The sequence below is a fragment of the Pholis gunnellus genome (assembly GCF_910591455.1).
Source record: "Pholis gunnellus genome assembly, chromosome: 23".
NCBI lineage: Eukaryota > Metazoa > Chordata > Actinopteri > Perciformes > Pholidae > Pholis > Pholis gunnellus.
The window spans coordinates 6,280,732-6,298,837 of record NC_136550.1 but is presented as its reverse complement, the minus strand read 5'-3'; the positions used below and the strand labels follow the sequence as shown (position 1 = coordinate 6,298,837).

The window sequence follows — 18,106 nt, the reverse complement described above, 5'->3', positions numbered from 1 at the left end:
TCTGTGTGTGTGTGTGTGTGTGTGTGTGTGTGTGTGTGTGTGTGTGTGTGTGTGTGTGTGTGTGTGTGTGTGTGTGTGTGTGTGTGTGTGTGTGTGTGTGTGTGTGTGTGTGTGTGTGTGTGTAATGACCTATTGACTGCACCACCAGCCAGCTGCAAGGCATCTGTGTTTGGCAATGTCGTTCTGCAGTTGGTTGGTTGGTCAGCCACTTTGGTCCAGACCGAAATATCCCAACAACCGCTGGATCTGTTGTCGCAAAAATGCGCACAGACATTCATGGTCCCCCGAGGATGAATCCTAAAGATTTTAGGGATCCACCCGATTTTTCCTCTTGAGCCAACAGCAGGTCAAAGTTTTCACTTGTCCTGTGAAATAACATATTCTAGACGGATTGGCACAAGATAATGAATCCTACCGTTACGCAACTGTGATCCCCTGGGCCATATGACTCTGCTTCATAGATGTACGTGGATGAGAGGAAGAAATATAGGAATTCGTGGGAAATTATGCCAAAATGGTCCAGCGGTCAAATTTCTGTCAGTGACGTGAGGTAATAAATTGTCTGAACACACCTGGACTCTGATGATCCACTTTTCTTCCCTTTAGTGCCTCCATGAAGTTGACAACGAGCTGCTCTTGATGACGTGAGTGTAAAGGACTTTCAAATCATTTTTTAAAGGTTTGCAATATCATGCTAGTGTAGCATACCGTGTCTTTTTCTTTCTCTCTGTGAACTATGTTTTGGAGCCTATTCTGTTCTTTGTCCCCATCATTGTATACCTTTTCAGCTGTTGTTAATTCAACAAATCAAACCTTTAAAATACTCTAATTGGCCTCAGTTGTGCTTCGTGTTTTGTGCCAATAAGCTCCTGAACATCAGCGGCTGCTTGTTAGGATTGAGCACTGCAAGCCTGGCTGTAGACTCGTGTTTTTTGGGCACAGACGCACACTTTACACTGCAAGTGAAGGTTACTATGTGGATTAAATTGCTTTCCAAGGATTTCACGGTGGTGGAAAGAAATTAGACGGTTAAAAGTTAAGTTTAAAAGAAACAGAACTCACACGAGTGTAAACTAAATATGGAAGACGAAAATAGTTGGTTTTAGTACTCATAATGTGACTTCAGCTCAGCTCTCTCCCAAAATGACCCACATACGTTACGATCAATGTCGTCATTGTTATAATGATGGTGTGCATTGAGGTCAGCTTTGTGTTTGCCTGAACGAGGGCCATGCCTTTGTCTTTTTTAAGCTGTGGTGACCACTCTGGGTGGAAACCACAGCTGGATAGAAGGAGACTGTGGTTCGGTAAGTAAAGCAGCTGCTCTGATCGGCTCTCTGCTACCAGTTCATTCCGGACACTTCTGGGTATCCAGGCCAACAGCAAAACAACCACTGACGAAAATAGACTGCAAAGAGATGCAATCATAAAACTAACTGCAGAGGCTGGGAAAAAAAAGAAATCTGAGTTCACGTTTAAATGATTTATTTAGTCATTTTATTGTACAAAGAATTTCACAAAAATATTTAGAAACTGACACCACTGACGCCATAAAGCAAAAGGATATCACATGACCAGAACAGTGCCACAGAGAGGAAGAGAGAGAGAGAGAGAGAGAGAGAGAGAGAGCGAATGGGACAGAGGGGAAGAAAGATAGTAAACAAACACTCTTCTTAGAGAGTTACTTCCTCCTCTTTCAAATCCACTCGCCAACGTGAGCAAGCACTGGCAACGCCGGAGCCTCCTTAGGGCGCTGGCAGTTTGGGAAATACTGTCCGTGACGTCTGTGAGAGAATCATTGGTCATTTCACCCTGTGGGGGAGACAAACTAATGCCCCGGCCAAGGAAGAAACCTTTCAAGTCCACATTAGTCTCCTGGCGATTGCCACGTTGCCCCACGATTAACTGCACATCTCTCAAGCAAAGCAACTAGATTGCTGGGTCCCGAGAAACTATATTCTCCGTTTCAAAGACTGAAGTGCTTGTTTTTCTTTTCTTCTTCTTTCCTTGCGGACACTATTTCGATCCTTGATTTTCACATTTTCCAGTAGACACTCTTTTGGGCATGTATCCTCTCTATTTGAGGGGGAGGAAAGTATAAAAATATACACATTGTTTACAAAATAACCTGGTTTCCACTGTACATTTTGTCTATAAGGTGACAGTTGCTTCTTCTTTAATTTGGGCAAACATTTTTTACATAAGAGAGAACAAATACAGGATGTGATTGGGAGCAGGATCCCACACAACCTTGGAAACATTCAACAACAGATAAACTCCCTTATTTTCCTCGTGAGCTCAACCCTAAACCGGAGGGAAAACGTGAGGGAGGACACTGTGGTGAAGCACATCCATCTTTACGTAAAGGCGCCTTCGTCGAAACACATTCACCTTAGTCCTCTCTGATTATCTTACAACTACAAAAACAAGGAAAGTGAAGTGCTTCCAAGGCATTCAGTATGCAGTCGTACAACACGCCTCGTGTGCGGTCGTCAGAGTCAGACTTTGTGAAGAATGAACCGGGCCAAGTGTCCTGGCTGACCTGTCAAACAACAACTGGAAGTTGTCTCGATCAATATGCACCTTTATGCTCACAGCAAATCCCACTTTAACCATGTTACACCTTGTGTAAAAACTGTTTTGGGCACAGGAATTGCTGGAAGGTGAACATTTTCTGCCTATCGGCGTAGAAACGTCCGTGATAGTGTTCTTTATCTTTGGCCATCTGCTTAGTGAGTCATGTCTGACTTTTCTTTCACATCTTCTGAGGTCACTTGCTGCTCCTCTGCGGTCACGTCTTGGTTGCCGTCTTATGTTCCTTTCTCTTCTTCTTCGCCCTCTGGGTGAGCTTCATCCATGGCCGTCTCTGGCAGAGTTGTCTTGCCCTCTCTGGCGCCCTCCTCCTGCGCTTTCAGCACACTGCTCAGCTCCATCTCGTGGATCTCCACATCTAACGGAGCGGCCGGAGGCGGGGACTTGCAGCCCGTACAGCCCTGAACGTAACAAAAAACAAAAACACATGATTTCCTTTCCCCTCTATGTGTCGTTACTTGATAATAAGTCATGCTCTCAACTGTTCAAAGCTCGGGGGGGTGAGTGTACTTACAGAGATGTTGATGGCTCGGGGCAGGCGTCCTGTGCGGATCCAGGGGTGCACCTGGCTCAGCTCCCTCTTCTGGTCCTCGGTGAAGCGTGGCTGCTGTTTCTGCATGCTCCTCAAGGCCTCGCGGTCCTCTCGCAGCACGGTCTCCATGTCTCTGTTGTGCGGCACAGGGGGGGGGGGGAAAGGGTCACTGAAAAGTCTGACATTGAGTCTATAAAGTTCCAGCAAGTCTGAACCTGAACTAAACAGGCTGCAGTGTTGTGTGGTCACATTTTTGTCGTACCTGACGGGCAGCTGATAGGACATCATAACCTTGTCATCGGTGTTGGCCATCAGCAGCCAGATGGGGTCCTGCAGGACACACTTGATGAACTGCTCCTCAGCGCCATCTCCTCCGGCACAACTGCTGCCCCCTGCTGGCTGTTTGCGGGAATGGTCGTTCTCTGAGGAGTCGATGCTTCCAAAGTACTTGCTGGTGTGGCTGCCCTGGCTGCTGCCTGGATGGACAAGGAAGTGAAAGATGAGAATTAATTGGGAGTACGACAACAGGGCAAAGATATCTCTCCCAGAAAATTGTCTTCTGACGTCAATTATCTGGAAAGGACTCTTTCAAAGAGGCAGTGTGACTCTTAGTGTGTCACTATGTCCCTGTCAGACTACTTACTCATGCCGCTGGTGCCCGAGGAGCTGCAGCCGTTAGAGCCGGAGCCTGAACCAGAGGACCTCGTGCCCGACGAGCCTGAACCAGAGGCGGCTGAGCCGGTGCCTGAGCGGGCGTCTTCCTGCAGCAACATATCCAGCAGGTCGCTAGAGGTGGACATGGCATCGTTGTTGGACTCATTAGCTTCACCCTAAAGGGGGAAAAAAGATACATTTTAAGATACATTTTAAATGCCATATTGGTGGTTTTCAAAGCTTAACATCCTTTCCTGAACGTCTGTGTACTTACGTTCTCGTTCTCCTTGGAGGTCTCATCAGAGATCCTCTGATTGGCTGAGCCCTGCACAGAAGGCGTGGCTTGCTGTGTTGCTACCAGGGCCGTGGTGACCTCTAAGCGGTTGCTTGGTGCTTCCTCCAGCTGCAAAAGGTTGAGAGGTGAGGAGCATCTGGACTGGAAGAGAGGGGACCCCGCGCCCTCGTGGTCAGCAGGCGTCTGGCTGTAGGACTGTGGGGTGCTGCTGCGAGACGGGGCGCTGCTACGAGACGGGGCGCAGGCGGCTGGAATCGGTAAGGGGTTTGAAACGATGGCGCCTTGGGTGGCGGCGGGGTACGTGAAGTTGGGATTGAAGAAGGGGATGGGGACGGGGCCTGGCTGAGAGATGGGCGCTGCCATCTGGGGGAACATGTAGTTGGGGAGAACGAGGGCCATCATGGGAGGTACCATCTGGGCGGCGGGGAAACGCGATGGATCTGGGACGGACAGGGGCTGGGCGAGCGGTGGGTAAACGGGGTAGATTGGAAGCATCCCAGGAGCAAAAGGGGCGGCGGGAATGCTGGCCTGAGAGACTACAGACGGCCAGGAGGACGAGTTTGTCGGGGGTCTGATGGGGACGTTGAGGGGCATGGGCGCTGTGCTGGTCCTGGGGTCGAGCCCCAGAGAGCTGTGCTGGTCCGACGACTCCTGGTGCTTGAGTCTTTTACCGCCACGACCACGTCTTTGACTGGTGCTGCTTCCGGCAGCGGGGTAATCCCGAGAACAACGCACTCCTGGGGAAAGAGAAGGAGACACTGAATGTCTGCTATTTGAACAACCGACCGGTAACACGTATGAATATGTAACGTATATACATTGTAATGACAGTGGGTGCGCGTGCGCCTACCTCGTGACAGGTTGGCAGCTGGGGTCTGACAGTGCAGAGTCGAAGATGCCGCCTGATCGAAAACACGCAGCTTGCTGAGGTCCTTAAAGCGGTCAAGGAATGTCTGCTCCTCCTGCTGGGTGTGGGCGGATAGCACCTCCTTTGTGAGATCCATGCAGCCCCCTCCTCCTCCTCCTCCTCCTCCTCCCGCCACACTTCCACTTCTCCGACTGTCCCTCTCCGGCTGAGCGGCTTGGGGGGGAGGGGAAAGCAGAGAAGGGAAGGTGATTGCCGCGTGAGCGGGACGTGTTGCTGTGGGAGGCGTTGGTGTAGTTGTAGGAGCCTCCTCCATGATGATGTCTGTGGTAAAGGAAAAAGCAAGGAGGTCTGTTAAAGCAGTGAAGTGAGACAGTGTGAGTGTTGAAAGAAGAAATGGCACGTTCTTCTTCTGACAAATGAAAAGTTAATTACAGAAAATTCAACACAATCATGGATTTTGTCGCTACAGCCTCTCTTGGTCTATTAGGACCAGCTTATGATGGCTGATGTATTTAACACAAACGTTACATAGTCTCACTTTAAAAAGGACCAAAAAAAAAAAAGACAGCGGACAGTGGAGAACATTTTGGGGTAAAGCGGAAAAAGAAAACTGCAAATGAGGCGACACGCAGAAATCCAGAAGAGAAGATTTCCGGGATGAACCAAGATGAGAAATAAAAAAAAGGCATAAATCAGATTACCTGCAGCTTTATCATGCGGCTACAGGGTTCTGCAAAATAATTCTTAAGACTTTAAAAGTAATAAAAACACTTTTTGGTCAGTTTGCAAAACAAGCAAGAAAGGGAAAAATAAGAAAGCTGTATGAGAGTACAGGTCAACATAAAAAAACGTACGGCTCCAAAGAAAAACAAACCTCAAGGATATTAAAGGCTTTTAAATGAAACGTAAAGACATGCAACGACCTCGTGTCTCGTCATTTCGAGTGACAAAGTTCAGGGTTCAGAGAGTGTGAGTGTTGAGGATTCCCACCTGACGCAGGAGGCTTCTTGTCTCCCACATGCACGATGGTGCTGCTGAAGCTACACTGCGACGTGACTGAGGCTACACTCTCTGCCTTTGTGGCCATGGTCAGGGGAGGCAGAGGAGGTGGTTCACTTACAAGGTTAACTGAACCACCTGCAGAGAAAACAAGCCCAACAAGGTTCTGTCAATGATTGCGCACCGTCCAGACAAAACACAAACAGATACATGAACAAAGCATGCGTATTGGCAATCTAGTAAGTGGTCATGACACAAATCAAGGATGCTGCATAACAAATAAATAAAAGGAAAATCCATATTCATCAACAAGAATAAGATTTTTCTATCAGTATTTTTGTTGGTAAATACACACTGACCAAAAAACAAACAAAAAAGGGAACTTAAATAAGTGAATTAGAGATATTTGTACGGCTAACTTCCGAGAAACACCAAACTAATTACCTAGAAAAAAGAACCAAACCAGCTGACGTTAGTGATCAAAACGTACCTGTGTTGTTACTGGCCTCCTGCTGTTTGTCCTCGTCAGACGTGGAGGAGGCAGTGTAGGAGCCACACTTCCTTTTGACAGTGTTAGGAATGTTACAGCTGTCCAAGTACCTGCGTAGAGTCAGCGAATTGATGGATTAGTGACGGGATAACCCCCAAAATGTTGAGGTTGGAATAGCTTTAGGCTTGCGCGCACACCTTATGATGCTGTCCAGACAGTTGATCTGCTGGTAGGAGTAGCCGGTAGGCGGCTCCTTCGCTATAAGCGGAGCCGGGACCAAAGCTTTGGTCGGTTTTGTCATGTCGGCGATCAAACTTCTGATTGGGTCGCTGTTGATGGCTTTGATGCTTGTTGTGCCTGGATGACGAAAAGAGAGGAACAGGAAGTTAACTAATTATTTCAGATGCCCGGTTCTCATCTTTTTGATATTACTAGTTAAGAAAACAACTCTTTCTTTCCAGAGATGAATTATACTTGTTTTAAACTATATTATTTAACTGTACTTTTATTTTACCTGTGCTTGTGTTTTTCCTGGGCAGTGGGCGGTTACGGGACTCTATGAAAACCTGCTGTCCACTAGTCTTGACCATGTGGACATCTTTACAGATCTGCTGGAAAGTCATCTGGAAAAATGACAGAATCCCACTCGTTAAGCAGATATGACATGGCGATAACAACATTCTGATATATTGTAATTAGGTGGATCTCACGGTAGACTTAAAAAGCACTGGTGGCTCAGACTCACAGGTTTGTGTAGAGCGACCGCGGCAGCAACTTTGTCCATGGCGGGGCCGTTGCTGTCGCTGGACGAGGCGCCTGAGGCCCCGCAGTGCTGCTGGTGTGAACGGCGAGAGCCTCGCGAGCCGCTGGACCCGAGCGAGCTGTAGCCCTGGGAGCTGCCGCTGTGCACCGGCTGCACCAGGAGCCGGTGGATCTTCTCGCTCAGCTGGACGACATCGGGCGTGGTGGCCCGAGTCTCGCAGCACTGCGCCGTCGTGAACACGTCTTCATTCAGAGGGCTCCTGGAGACGGGGGGGGGGGGGGGGGGGGGGGGGGAATAGCGTTAGAGCACCACTCAGCACGGGAGAAAGACTGTGCGCTAAATTTCCTCTTGTTGCTTTTCTGTGAGCAGATAAGTAATCTTACGTTCTGACTTTGTGGCGCCCTACGATGAATGCCACCTTCCGGCTCCAGGGATTGACAAAGGAAGACCAGCTGGTGTCGATGGTCAGATATTCCCCATTGCGGGCGCACATCCTCAAGGGTGTGTGGTCGAACGGCTGCCCGGCGAACTGAAAGACTGAAGAGAGACAACAGCGCAGACACGTATGAGAAAATGAGATGGACTCAACAGTGCAACGAAATATAATACACAACAAATAAGGGAGAATAAATCAACACAGTAAAAGCCCATTTGCCAGTGCTAGATATACTCACTCTTCTTATGTATAGCCACCATTATGGGCCTGTCTTCAGGGTGGATGATGAGGAGGGCAGGGGTTCCCACCAAGTCCTGAGGCAGGTAGCCCAACAACGGCACTGCCCTGCAAACACAATGCACACATTTACATATACATGTGTGACATGGAATAGCATGTTTTCTTTACTGTCCTACAGCAGCAAACGGTTAAAGGCCATAGAGAGTTTAAAAAACTGACCTCTCGTCAACTTCCTGGAAGACGCAGCTGGGAGTGTGACTGGTGGTGAAGATCCTCTTGTCTGCAGGGATACGAGGAGCTGAGGGGCACAGAGGACACACACACACAACAGATGAAAAGCATGCTTTGAGGACAGGGTTCAAACAGGCTGTGCATGTGATAAAGCTTTACTACTCTCTGTTGTGTTTCGGCCCAGGAAGCTTTGTGTCGTGTGTCCCTTCGCTCACATGAATACAGGTTAAGTAGTAGAACGACAAATACCTTCGTATCCAGAGTGGACCCTCTCTGCGATGAGCAAGCAGCAGGGCTGTGGCTCAGCATCGTCCGAGTCTTTGATGGTGAGCTGGTAGGGCGTGAGGCGAAAGGGGTAGTAGCGCATCTCGCCGCCCTGCGCCTGGTCGGCGCTGATGCGACAGAACATGGATTTCTCCTGAGTGCAGTCGCCTGGAGGAGAAGCTGAGAGGAAGGAGGGTTAGACAAAGAGTCAGAAATCGCACGCTCTCGATATTTTACTGTCTTGAACACCATCTCCCCCTCTTTTTCTAACCCTTTCCCAATTTAACTTCGCCTCAACTCACCAGATCCGATGCAGGAGGCCCAGTTTGGCAGGCGGCAGGGCGCCGTGCCGCTGTAGAAAGTGCTGACGTCCTGCGGGGCCAAAAGCTCCGAAAACATGGTCCCTTGGAGACGCTCTGGCTTACAGCGCAGCAGGGACGAGCCTTGGGGCGACACGTACACGACCTTTCCCGACAAGAATGACACGCCCATGGAGAAAGTGTCCTGAAAGTAGAAAGAAAAGAAAACGATGAGGATCACGGTTTGGATTAAGTGTACCATAGAAGAGCTTGATCCACATCACGTTATTATTTACCACATAACTGTATAAACCTACAGTGTTTTTGAGGGTGTATTCTGAAGTGATGTTGTCGAGCTCCTCAATTGTGAAGGCAGACAAGTCCAGACTGCAGTCGTGACACTCCTCTACGCTCCACTGATGATAGTACTCCTTGTTGGCTGGAAAAGGGAAACATAAATCAGTCAGGGAGTGTGTACAGGTAAAGAGACAATTACATATTGCGCCACTTTTAGGAAGATACAAACAAAAACACCCCCCCCCCCTCACCTCGGACTTGTTTGACACACTGAAGTGCGTATTTGAGTGCGTTCAGAGTGCTGGTGTGGCCCTTGGCCTTGCGCTCTGTTGGCAGGCGGAGCTTCAGCTCCTTGATGGCCTTCATCAGGTCTTTCTGGGTCTGGACCCTCGCCGACTGGTTGCTGCTGCAGCCGGAGGTGGAGGGGGGGTCGTGCTCCGAGCTGGTGGACAGCAGGCTGTAGGCCAGGGAGCTGCTGGGAGGCGAGAGACTCTGGGAGTTGGAGCTGGGGAAAGAAGGGACAGTTGGAACGGTGAATGGCCATTTTACACTCGGGATGTACTGTTAGCATAGCATAGGATAGCGTGTGATAGCCTTTTTTCATTGTCTCTTAGCTTCTTCTTCTCTCACCTCTTGTTGCTCTCTGTGGTTTCCAGCATCATGCCAGAGTCCTTGCCGTTTGACGAGCTGTGGGAGCTGCGCACGGACTGGCGCCCGTGTGACCCGCGGTCTCTCTCCATCCCGCCTTCGCTTTCCCTCTCCCCAGAGTCGTTCCCGCTGGAGAGCCCGTCCATGTCGTCAGAGTTGGGCCCCCTTCGGCCTCTGGACCCTGACCCCACGCTGGGAGATGAGCCGCCGACGGAGCTGCCTCCGTTCCCACTTTCCTGCTCGTGAGTGGCACCATTGGCGCCGGGCTGACCGCTGCTGGTTTTCAGAGAGTTTGACTCTGCTTCCTGGTCACTGTCTTTCTCATCGGCCCTTGCCACTCGCCCCCGAGCGCTGCTGGGCATTGATTTAGAGTCGTCATAACTCATACTAGAGTAGGATGAGGCTGGAACAGCTTTATTAACTGGAAAAACTTGAATTTAAGTGGGACTACCATGTATACACAGGTGAATCATGGTTATTGGCCGGTAGTTAAAAGAACTAAGGAGATAAAAAGTTTAGGGCTGTGAGCCCTTCTTTGAGGGTTTTCTAAGGTGCAGATTTTTTGTCGACAAAAAGCAACGGCTGCCTTTCCAAAAAGAACGCAATAAAATTGCGAAAAAGGTCCCTCTCAAAGACGAGAGATGGTTTTCTGCTTATGAAAGAGCCTTGGCACAAGTGCTCCAACAGATGGGATGAGAGATTGTGAGGGAGAGTGAGAAAAACCGCTCTCTCTGTATCTGTAACACCTGGTCTTCTCGCCTCTTCAGAGGTGTGATGCTCGAGGTGCTAAAGGCCACCTGCAACGACAGAAAGAGAAAGAGAAGGAACAATATTAGCATACATGATTACAAAACATTTGTCTTGTAAATACCTCTCAAGGACTACACAGCTATGGAAAGACAAATAAAGGAACGCTTATCATCGGTTTATCGTGTTGGCCTCCTAAGGAAGCTTCAAACATGGCCATGTCGGCCTTGTGGTGCAGACTGAATGTTTGTCAGTCATGTTTGTGGTTGTTTTAGTAGCGCCCAGCTGTTAGCCTTTTATCCAGATTATCTGGATTAAAATATCACCCCATCTTGAGCACGGAATGACAATAATCTCCTACTCCTATTGGCATGCAGCAAGTACGTATGCATGCATCTTAATATAGAGCAAGTGAACATTCACCAATGCCGAAAATGACATAGGACGTTTGTTAGTCGCCTTAGTTTAGTCCACTTTGACATTTGTTAGTCGTCTTAGTTGTGGTCCACTTTTACCCATTGGGCAGTCAAAACAAATGGAATGCCAGGAGGACTTAACACAGTTCTCATTCAGAGGGTTGATACAAATTAGGGATTGCTCGTCAATCCCTAAAAAGTATTAGGCCACCACCTACGCAAGTAAAAGTTTACCGCTAATTATTCCTTGGGTTAGGGACACGCCCGCATAATCCTTTAAGACCTGCAGACGCAAACGGAAGAAGACGGAGGCCATACACGTTAATGTACAAATTCCCACCGCCCGGAAATGTAGTGCTTCCAGGTCAGCCAACATGTGTTTGGGCTGCGGGAGGAAACCCATGCAGACAAGAGGCGACCTTGCAGATTCCCCACTGCCATGCCTGGAAATAGCACGGTCAGGTTTGAACCCACGACGGTGCACTACACTCAGATTATTTACAGGAAATGCACTCAGTAAGACCGCCGTTTATGCAAAAATTGTGTCTATTTTAGTGTGGGAAAGAATAGAAAGCATCACTCTCACTCGCTGTTTTTACCCACAAGATTGCGATCAGATTGACAGTAAAATAGTTCTGCACCAAATGTGATAATAAGTTGCGTTAGTTTCTTGGTCTTCAGCCATTGTACTTGGAATATTTAGGGGTTATAACAAGCTATCTATCTATGTCTGTGGAAAATGATGCCATGTTTCACTATGGATCAAACAATTGATTTATTAATTGTTAATTGACAATGAAAACAAACACAAGTTGCCTAGTTGCAGTCAATGTTACTGAATTTGATCATAAGCCTCTTGTATATTGTACTGTAATTGCATAACTACAGAAAAGTTCTTACAAATATATATTTCCCAGTATTAATATAAGGGCATTAACACCCTGCTGCATTGTACAGATGGAGGCTGCAGGAAGGCGTGGCGTAGCTCCGTGTTTGAACATGTGCGAACTTCTCAGCTTGTCTGAGAGAACCCGCCCCCTTTTCCGCTCCACCACTATCACATCTAGATAATAATCAATCACCTTAAGAGATAAATAGTATAGTTTCATTTCTTTCCGGGCATCCGTGCCATGATTGCTCACTATATTGTCCTATAGCTCTCTGTCCGCTTTGCTTTTCTCTGTGTGCACATTGCACGTGTCCGTAGCGGTGCTTTCCTCGAGCCCTGCCGGCCGCCGATTGGTCGGCTCGCTGGACCAATGAGAGAGCAGCACGCTGCAGAGGCCACGCGGCCTGAGACAGGGTCCGCCTCGCGCTATCTCCTGAATATGCAACGAGCCGAGCCGATTCACGCTCAGCGATTGGACACTGTACACAAGGCACATTTATGAGACGGGGAGGAACGCGCTTCGCATGTGTGGGGCGGACAAAATAAATGGCCACATGACTTCTTAAAGTAGTACGACTACGTCAAAATACACGAAGTCATTACATTATTATAAACAAATGTACTATACATTACAGAATGTTTATATTGGATTTTATTTAGTCTTGTTTAACTTAAAGCATATCATGTCTACCATGCTGTTTAAATAAACAAGACAAAATAATATATGTTAAGCCTCAACTTGTATTATATATTGTGTTAGCTCAATCTGTCATTCATTGAGATATTTTCAGAGCAATAGATTCAACAATTGTTCATTGTTTTGGATTAAAAAAAAACACAAAAGATTCAATTGTAAGTCCCTAAACTACATATCTGGTGTAAACAACATCTAGCTAAACATCAAGTTAAAGAAATAATATAGACTTCCAGCAAAACTCCACATTTATCATAACTTTGGTGAGCAATCCCTGCACAGCTGTAAACATGTGTGTTTGAAACTTAAATGAGGGACAGTTTAACAGTCACCACCACACCTGGGATTAATCATTTATAAGTGTAACACAACAGGAAGAATACCACCCCTGTCATGTTCAAGGGCCACCAGTGGGCTATTTCCTTGCAGCCTGTGCTAAGTTTGGTGGTCTTGATTGTTTCAATGTCGTCTGACAACATCGAGGAAGCATACACACACACACACACAGTGTTGGAAACTATAAACTGTTTACTTGTCCTGTCTCAGGTGATGAGTCAGTCCCCCACACGTGTGTGTGTGTGCGCGTGCGTCTTTGCTTACTTTGAGTTTCCTTTTTTTTAATCTTCTGTTTACAACCCTGTCTGGCACATGCTTTTGTCAACCTTTGGGAAGTTTTATGTGCACTCAGGCACTAAATAGGGTGTGATACCTGCAAGAATATGAAGGATTTAATCTGTGCAGGTGGTCTGTTTTTCCTGGCCGGTTTATAACTGCACGTTTTGAGCAGTTTTTCCTCTAAAACGTTCGTCTCATGTCATCCACGAGCATGCATGACAAATTACTGCACAACACGAGATTAAAACGAGAGCACTAACTACGTTAGATGGGACCGCACAAAAACAAAGCTGTTGGTTTCACTGCGAATTGTAATAAGTCCTAATAGCTCAAAATACGAAGCAGTCAAATGAAGGGATTTCTGCCGTTTGGGCACGAAGTGACAGCTAGCATGCTAGCTCCAAAGCAACAGCGACAGACACGACTAGCTTACCTTATATGTGCTTTAAAAACGACAGCAACAACTTTGGTATTCCACCGTGAGGTTCTTGAAAGTCCAACCGAATGAAGTACAAATCCCGGTAGCGACGACTGCCTTTGCCTGACGATCATCTGCGTGTGCTCTAGAAATTTTTTCGCTCGCCCACCCAACACTAGTTTACACGCAGGGGCACACGTGCCGGTGCTTGGGCCAGCGAGTAGAATCAACCTCCGTGATTGGACAGCGGGAGTAAATGTCCCCGCCTCCAGCCCGCCCCGACGCGTTCTGATTGGCTGAGAGGCACGGCTAGCGGCACGGGGCTTCTGGAAATCACGTTGCCGTGTGTATGGTCCTGAGGTCCCTTCTAAACATACATGAGAGGGCGGAGACGGTGCCCACACTTGATGTGGCCTACTTGGTGAACCGTAATAAGGGTAATGCCTTCGCAATTACATTTTGTGTTGGGAATTAACAAAGTTGGTAAATAAACGTATTTTGCTGTAGTCATTCAGCAGATGTTACAGTTTCAGTGGTGTAGTCTATAACTAGTCATAAATTGAGGTATGATTATTATAAATCAACCCTGATGACTAATTTTAAATAGTTAAAGCATGCTGCTGTTTCTGCTGTTCATCATCATTGTACATAATAATAGTAGTGATATTTGTGAAAAAATAAAATAAATTTAACTGTGAGATGCAGTTGAAAGCTCCAGAAAAAGAGGATCTTGAGTTGAGATGTTTTTTAATGTCAGATCTTTAGTATAGTTTTGTTTTCTTTATTTTTTCTCCTATTCCCATCTGCCTCATATAATTCCCTTAAAGTTATGTCCCCAGCAGAAAGTTTCATTGATTGATTGATACAAATTCAAAATAATAATCAGAAAGCCAACTGTATTTGAAACCAGTCACACTCTACAATTATTCTGAGATAAGTAGAAAATAAATCGGCCTCATCTTGTCTTTCCCTGTGCACAAAACCACACGGGTGCTATTTCTGCTGCGCGTTTGCGTTGTATTTACGGCTGCGGCAAAAGCCTCAGCATGCACAATTCAACGTGCTCTCAGATGGTGACGTCAGTTGCACTGCTTGCCCTCTCCGAATGCACGAGGCTGACGGTGTGGCTGTTGAGAAGCTGTAAACAGTGCAGTAGGGCACATGCCAGTATGTTAATATCCTTCACAACAATTATAGTCGAGTCTTTAATTGGGGCACATTTACTGTGCCACAATGCACGTAGTATTTGTTGTACTACAACAACAAAAAATATGTCTATTGTAAAAATATATGTCTAAGGATACTGTCAATATATTAGCATGAGCTTCTCGTCTCTTACAGCGGTAGATTATTTGTCAATCAATATTTGGTCATAATTACAGTACAATAAACCATGTGTACCTTAGGTGGCAGTAAACTGGTGTTTTTACTGTAGTAAAAGTGGCAATACTACTGTGTTAAAATACTCCGTTTCAAGTATCCCTGCATTCAAAACATAAGTAAAGTAAAGCCCTACAAAAGTATTAGCATGGAAATATAATAAAGTACAAACAGTAAAAGTACTGATCATGCAAAATGGCCAAAAATCATACATTTTACTATTGGATTATAATTATGATGCACAGATATGTATATGCATCTCTAATGTTGCACCCAGTGAAGGTGCAGATCATTTTAGCTATGTCATGTAGTGCTGCGTGGTTTAATCTATGAAGATACAGCATCATTTACTAGTCGACCCATGTCTAAATGTGCCACTTTCTGCAGGAGTCACTAGTTTACTTGGACTCTCTGCCATTTGTTGTTTACTAGCGTGTACTTGGCCGGTCTGAGCTTGTTTTTGCTGGAAACTGCAGTGAGACTCAGTCACTAAAAGGCTTTTGTGCACCTGCATAGCCCTGCAGCATCCTTTACCAGTAGGTCTGGTACGAGCTCAGTGTTAATATTAATGTCTAATCAAACATTAAACCTTTATTAATGACTGCTTGTATATTCACATGGAAGCAAATGAATATGAAAAGGAGGAGTGGCAAAACATAAAAAAAAACGTGTTTATATCATGCTTGGCTGCTTTCCTGACGATGCTTGATTCTCACAGACACATTCACATTGCAGCTGCTTCAAAATGTGTTTCCATCTAAATGGTCTGTTATAAATTTGGATATACGGCATTTCATTGGTTGAGCTGCATAGCGCCATCTGGCCAATAGTCTGTTGTTTGGCACCAGCTACTGGCAGGTGCTTCTCGTCTTGCTGCACACAGTCAGACCAGTTTACTGCACACATGTTTCCCATTGAAACGTACGTATTTTAACAAATTAAGCGGGCTACAGAGGCTATTTTACATGCTACAAGCAGCATGCAATGTTAAATGTACATCATGTTTCTGGTAAAAACCCTTTTATCCATATGTAAATGTAATTGACATCTGAATGATTTGATCAAAAACAGGTCAAAGATTTGCTTCTTTAATAACATGGCACGTCTGGGTTTTTTATATTAATATGCCAGTTATTAACATTCTGCTTACTGATACAGGATGAACATTTTAATGACAAATCAATGAGATGTAAATAAACAATTTGTCTTCAAGTCTATTTGTATTTGGGGCAAATAGAGTCTTGAACATTGCATTTGCATAATGAAATGTGCATATTATAAAATGTGCATATACTATGAGTGATGCTGGTCAGCAGATCCAAATGTAAGCATGGACGTGTCCAATAGAGGGCAGCATTGCTTCAGATGAACGTCACATGAGCGAACACACTGCCACGCAGGACTGAACTAGTGTGGCGCAGTCACACAGAAAACATGCAATTAATGAAGAACTTGACTTTAAATTACATTAGTAGTTGCTCATAATGTCCAGGGTGTTCCCAAGCTTGATTACTGTGTGCAAAAGTCGTTTTAATTGCGTTTCTCGTCTTTTAAAGGGCTCAACCTTACTCTGGTATCACTTCCGATCATCTGCTAATTATAGTGAAGTGATTACAGGTGTGCGTCATTGGCTCCACTAAGCAGTGAGTGACAGGTCGGTGTCAAGTCGTGGAAAGAAGGGGATAACAGTTTTACAATAAATTACTTCCTGTTGGTGCATCGTGTGAGTGTGTGTGTGTGTGTATGTGTGTGTGTGGGTGTGCCCAAATAAGAATTGTAATTGTAATAATTATAATAATAATAATACTTTTATTTATATAGCACCTTTAAAAACAAAGTGCTTTGACAGACACAGCAGCAAAAGCAATGCAATAATAACAAACATCTCAACAGTGAGGCCCAACAAAGCATGACAACTAAGGTAAGAGTTAAACCCGGATAAAACAGTACAGTAGATACAAATAAATAACAAATACGATAAAAAAGAAATAATAAATAAATAAAATAAAATAATTTAGTAAAATAATTTAGTAAAATCAACAAATAAAAATAAAGCATGTAAAGCGACAACGTAACATAAAAGCCAGGCTGTAAAAATAGGTTTTAAGTAGTGATTTAAAAGAGATTACTGATTCTGCGAGCCTTATCTCCTCCGGTCGCTCCAAAGCCGAGGGGTCCTGATGGCAAAGGTACGGCCACCTTTTAATTTTCAGCCTCGACTTTAGAACAGCCAGAGGGCCCCACCTGAGGATCTAAGGATGCTAGCTGGCTTAGGGGGGGTCAACATTTCCTCTATATATTTTGGGGCCAGACCCATACGTGCTTTGAAAGTGATCTTAAATCTAAAAATCTACAAATCTAACTCCTCCAATAAAACAAAACTCCTGCAGTGGTTTCCGGGTCTCCATTGTTTTCTCTTCCCTTGTGGGTTCAATGTTGAAGCCTGCCTGGTTACATTGGTTTTGGGCTTCCATAGTGTAAGGTTTGTCTAATCCAATCCCACTTCCTCTTCCACATCTGGCTGTGCGTTCCAGTAGTCATGCTGCCAAACTATTTGGTATGTCACAATAAGATTTACTATATCCTCACAAGAGGAGCCGGGGTTTGATCCAGAGGCTGGCCGACCCTTCTTTGTGGAGTTGTTCTCCCCATGTCAGCGTGGGTTCTCTCAGAGTTCTCTGGGTTCTCCCAGCTTCCTCCCACAGTCCAAAGACATGCCGCTGAGACCGTCCTTCTGTATTTCTGATGGTGTTTGACCAATGTGTCTTGACAAAGGTCTGGACTTTGGATTTTTTCTTTTTTTTCCATGTTTGTGAACCGTAAGCAGCCCTGATTTCTCAACATCTGGAAGGCGATGTGAGCATTAACAGGGCAGGTGTGCCTGAAGCCCTTGTACACTGCTGCCACCTGCAGGTCGACGGACAGAGACGTCAGCTGATCCAACACACAGAATATTGTACTTACAGACTGAATTACATTTGACATTCATTTAAAGAGGTTGAAAAATAACTAATTCAAAGAGATGGACAGTGAAATAATCTCTGTGGCAAAAGATGTCCTCTTTGTGTCTTCTGTCACATCTTTGTCCTCAGTTGCAGCTGCAGTGTCAAAGGTGGGCGAAGCCTCCTGGACACCAGCTTCTTCCTCAGACTCCTCACTGGTGTTGAGGCTGTTGATAAAGGGAAACACATATTGTTCCAAATTGTTGATTTATATATTTTTTATATATCATATACTTGTAAGTGGAACTGCAGTATTTCCTCTTTCATTGGGTTCATGTATGATTTAAAAAAAACGAATTTAAGTTGCTGAAATATATGTTCGTGCTCCTCGTCTTTT

The 18,106-nt window shown here is 45.7% G+C and overlaps 1 protein-coding gene across 1 annotated transcript; it reads right to left on the bottom strand.

The window, feature by feature from the left end:
* Window positions 1–1,485: 1,485 nt before the first annotated feature.
* Window positions 1,486–13,517, bottom strand: per1b (period circadian clock 1b). The gene is made up of 20 exons (XM_079184693.1): window positions 13,403–13,517; window positions 9,591–10,405; window positions 9,212–9,465; window positions 8,981–9,102; window positions 8,667–8,868; window positions 8,350–8,544; window positions 8,089–8,167; window positions 7,868–7,974; window positions 7,577–7,730; window positions 7,176–7,452; window positions 6,945–7,053; window positions 6,628–6,787; window positions 6,431–6,540; window positions 5,932–6,078; window positions 4,924–5,262; window positions 4,053–4,810; window positions 3,768–3,954; window positions 3,387–3,600; window positions 3,107–3,257; window positions 1,486–2,993 (listed from the first exon to the last, which is right to left on the bottom strand). Exons 2-20 carry the CDS (start codon window positions 9,992–9,994, stop codon window positions 2,811–2,813), a joined length of 4,152 nt encoding a protein of 1,383 aa, XP_079040819.1. The 5' UTR covers window positions 9,995–10,405; window positions 13,403–13,517; the 3' UTR covers window positions 1,486–2,810.
* Window positions 13,518–18,106: the final 4,589 nt, after the last annotated feature.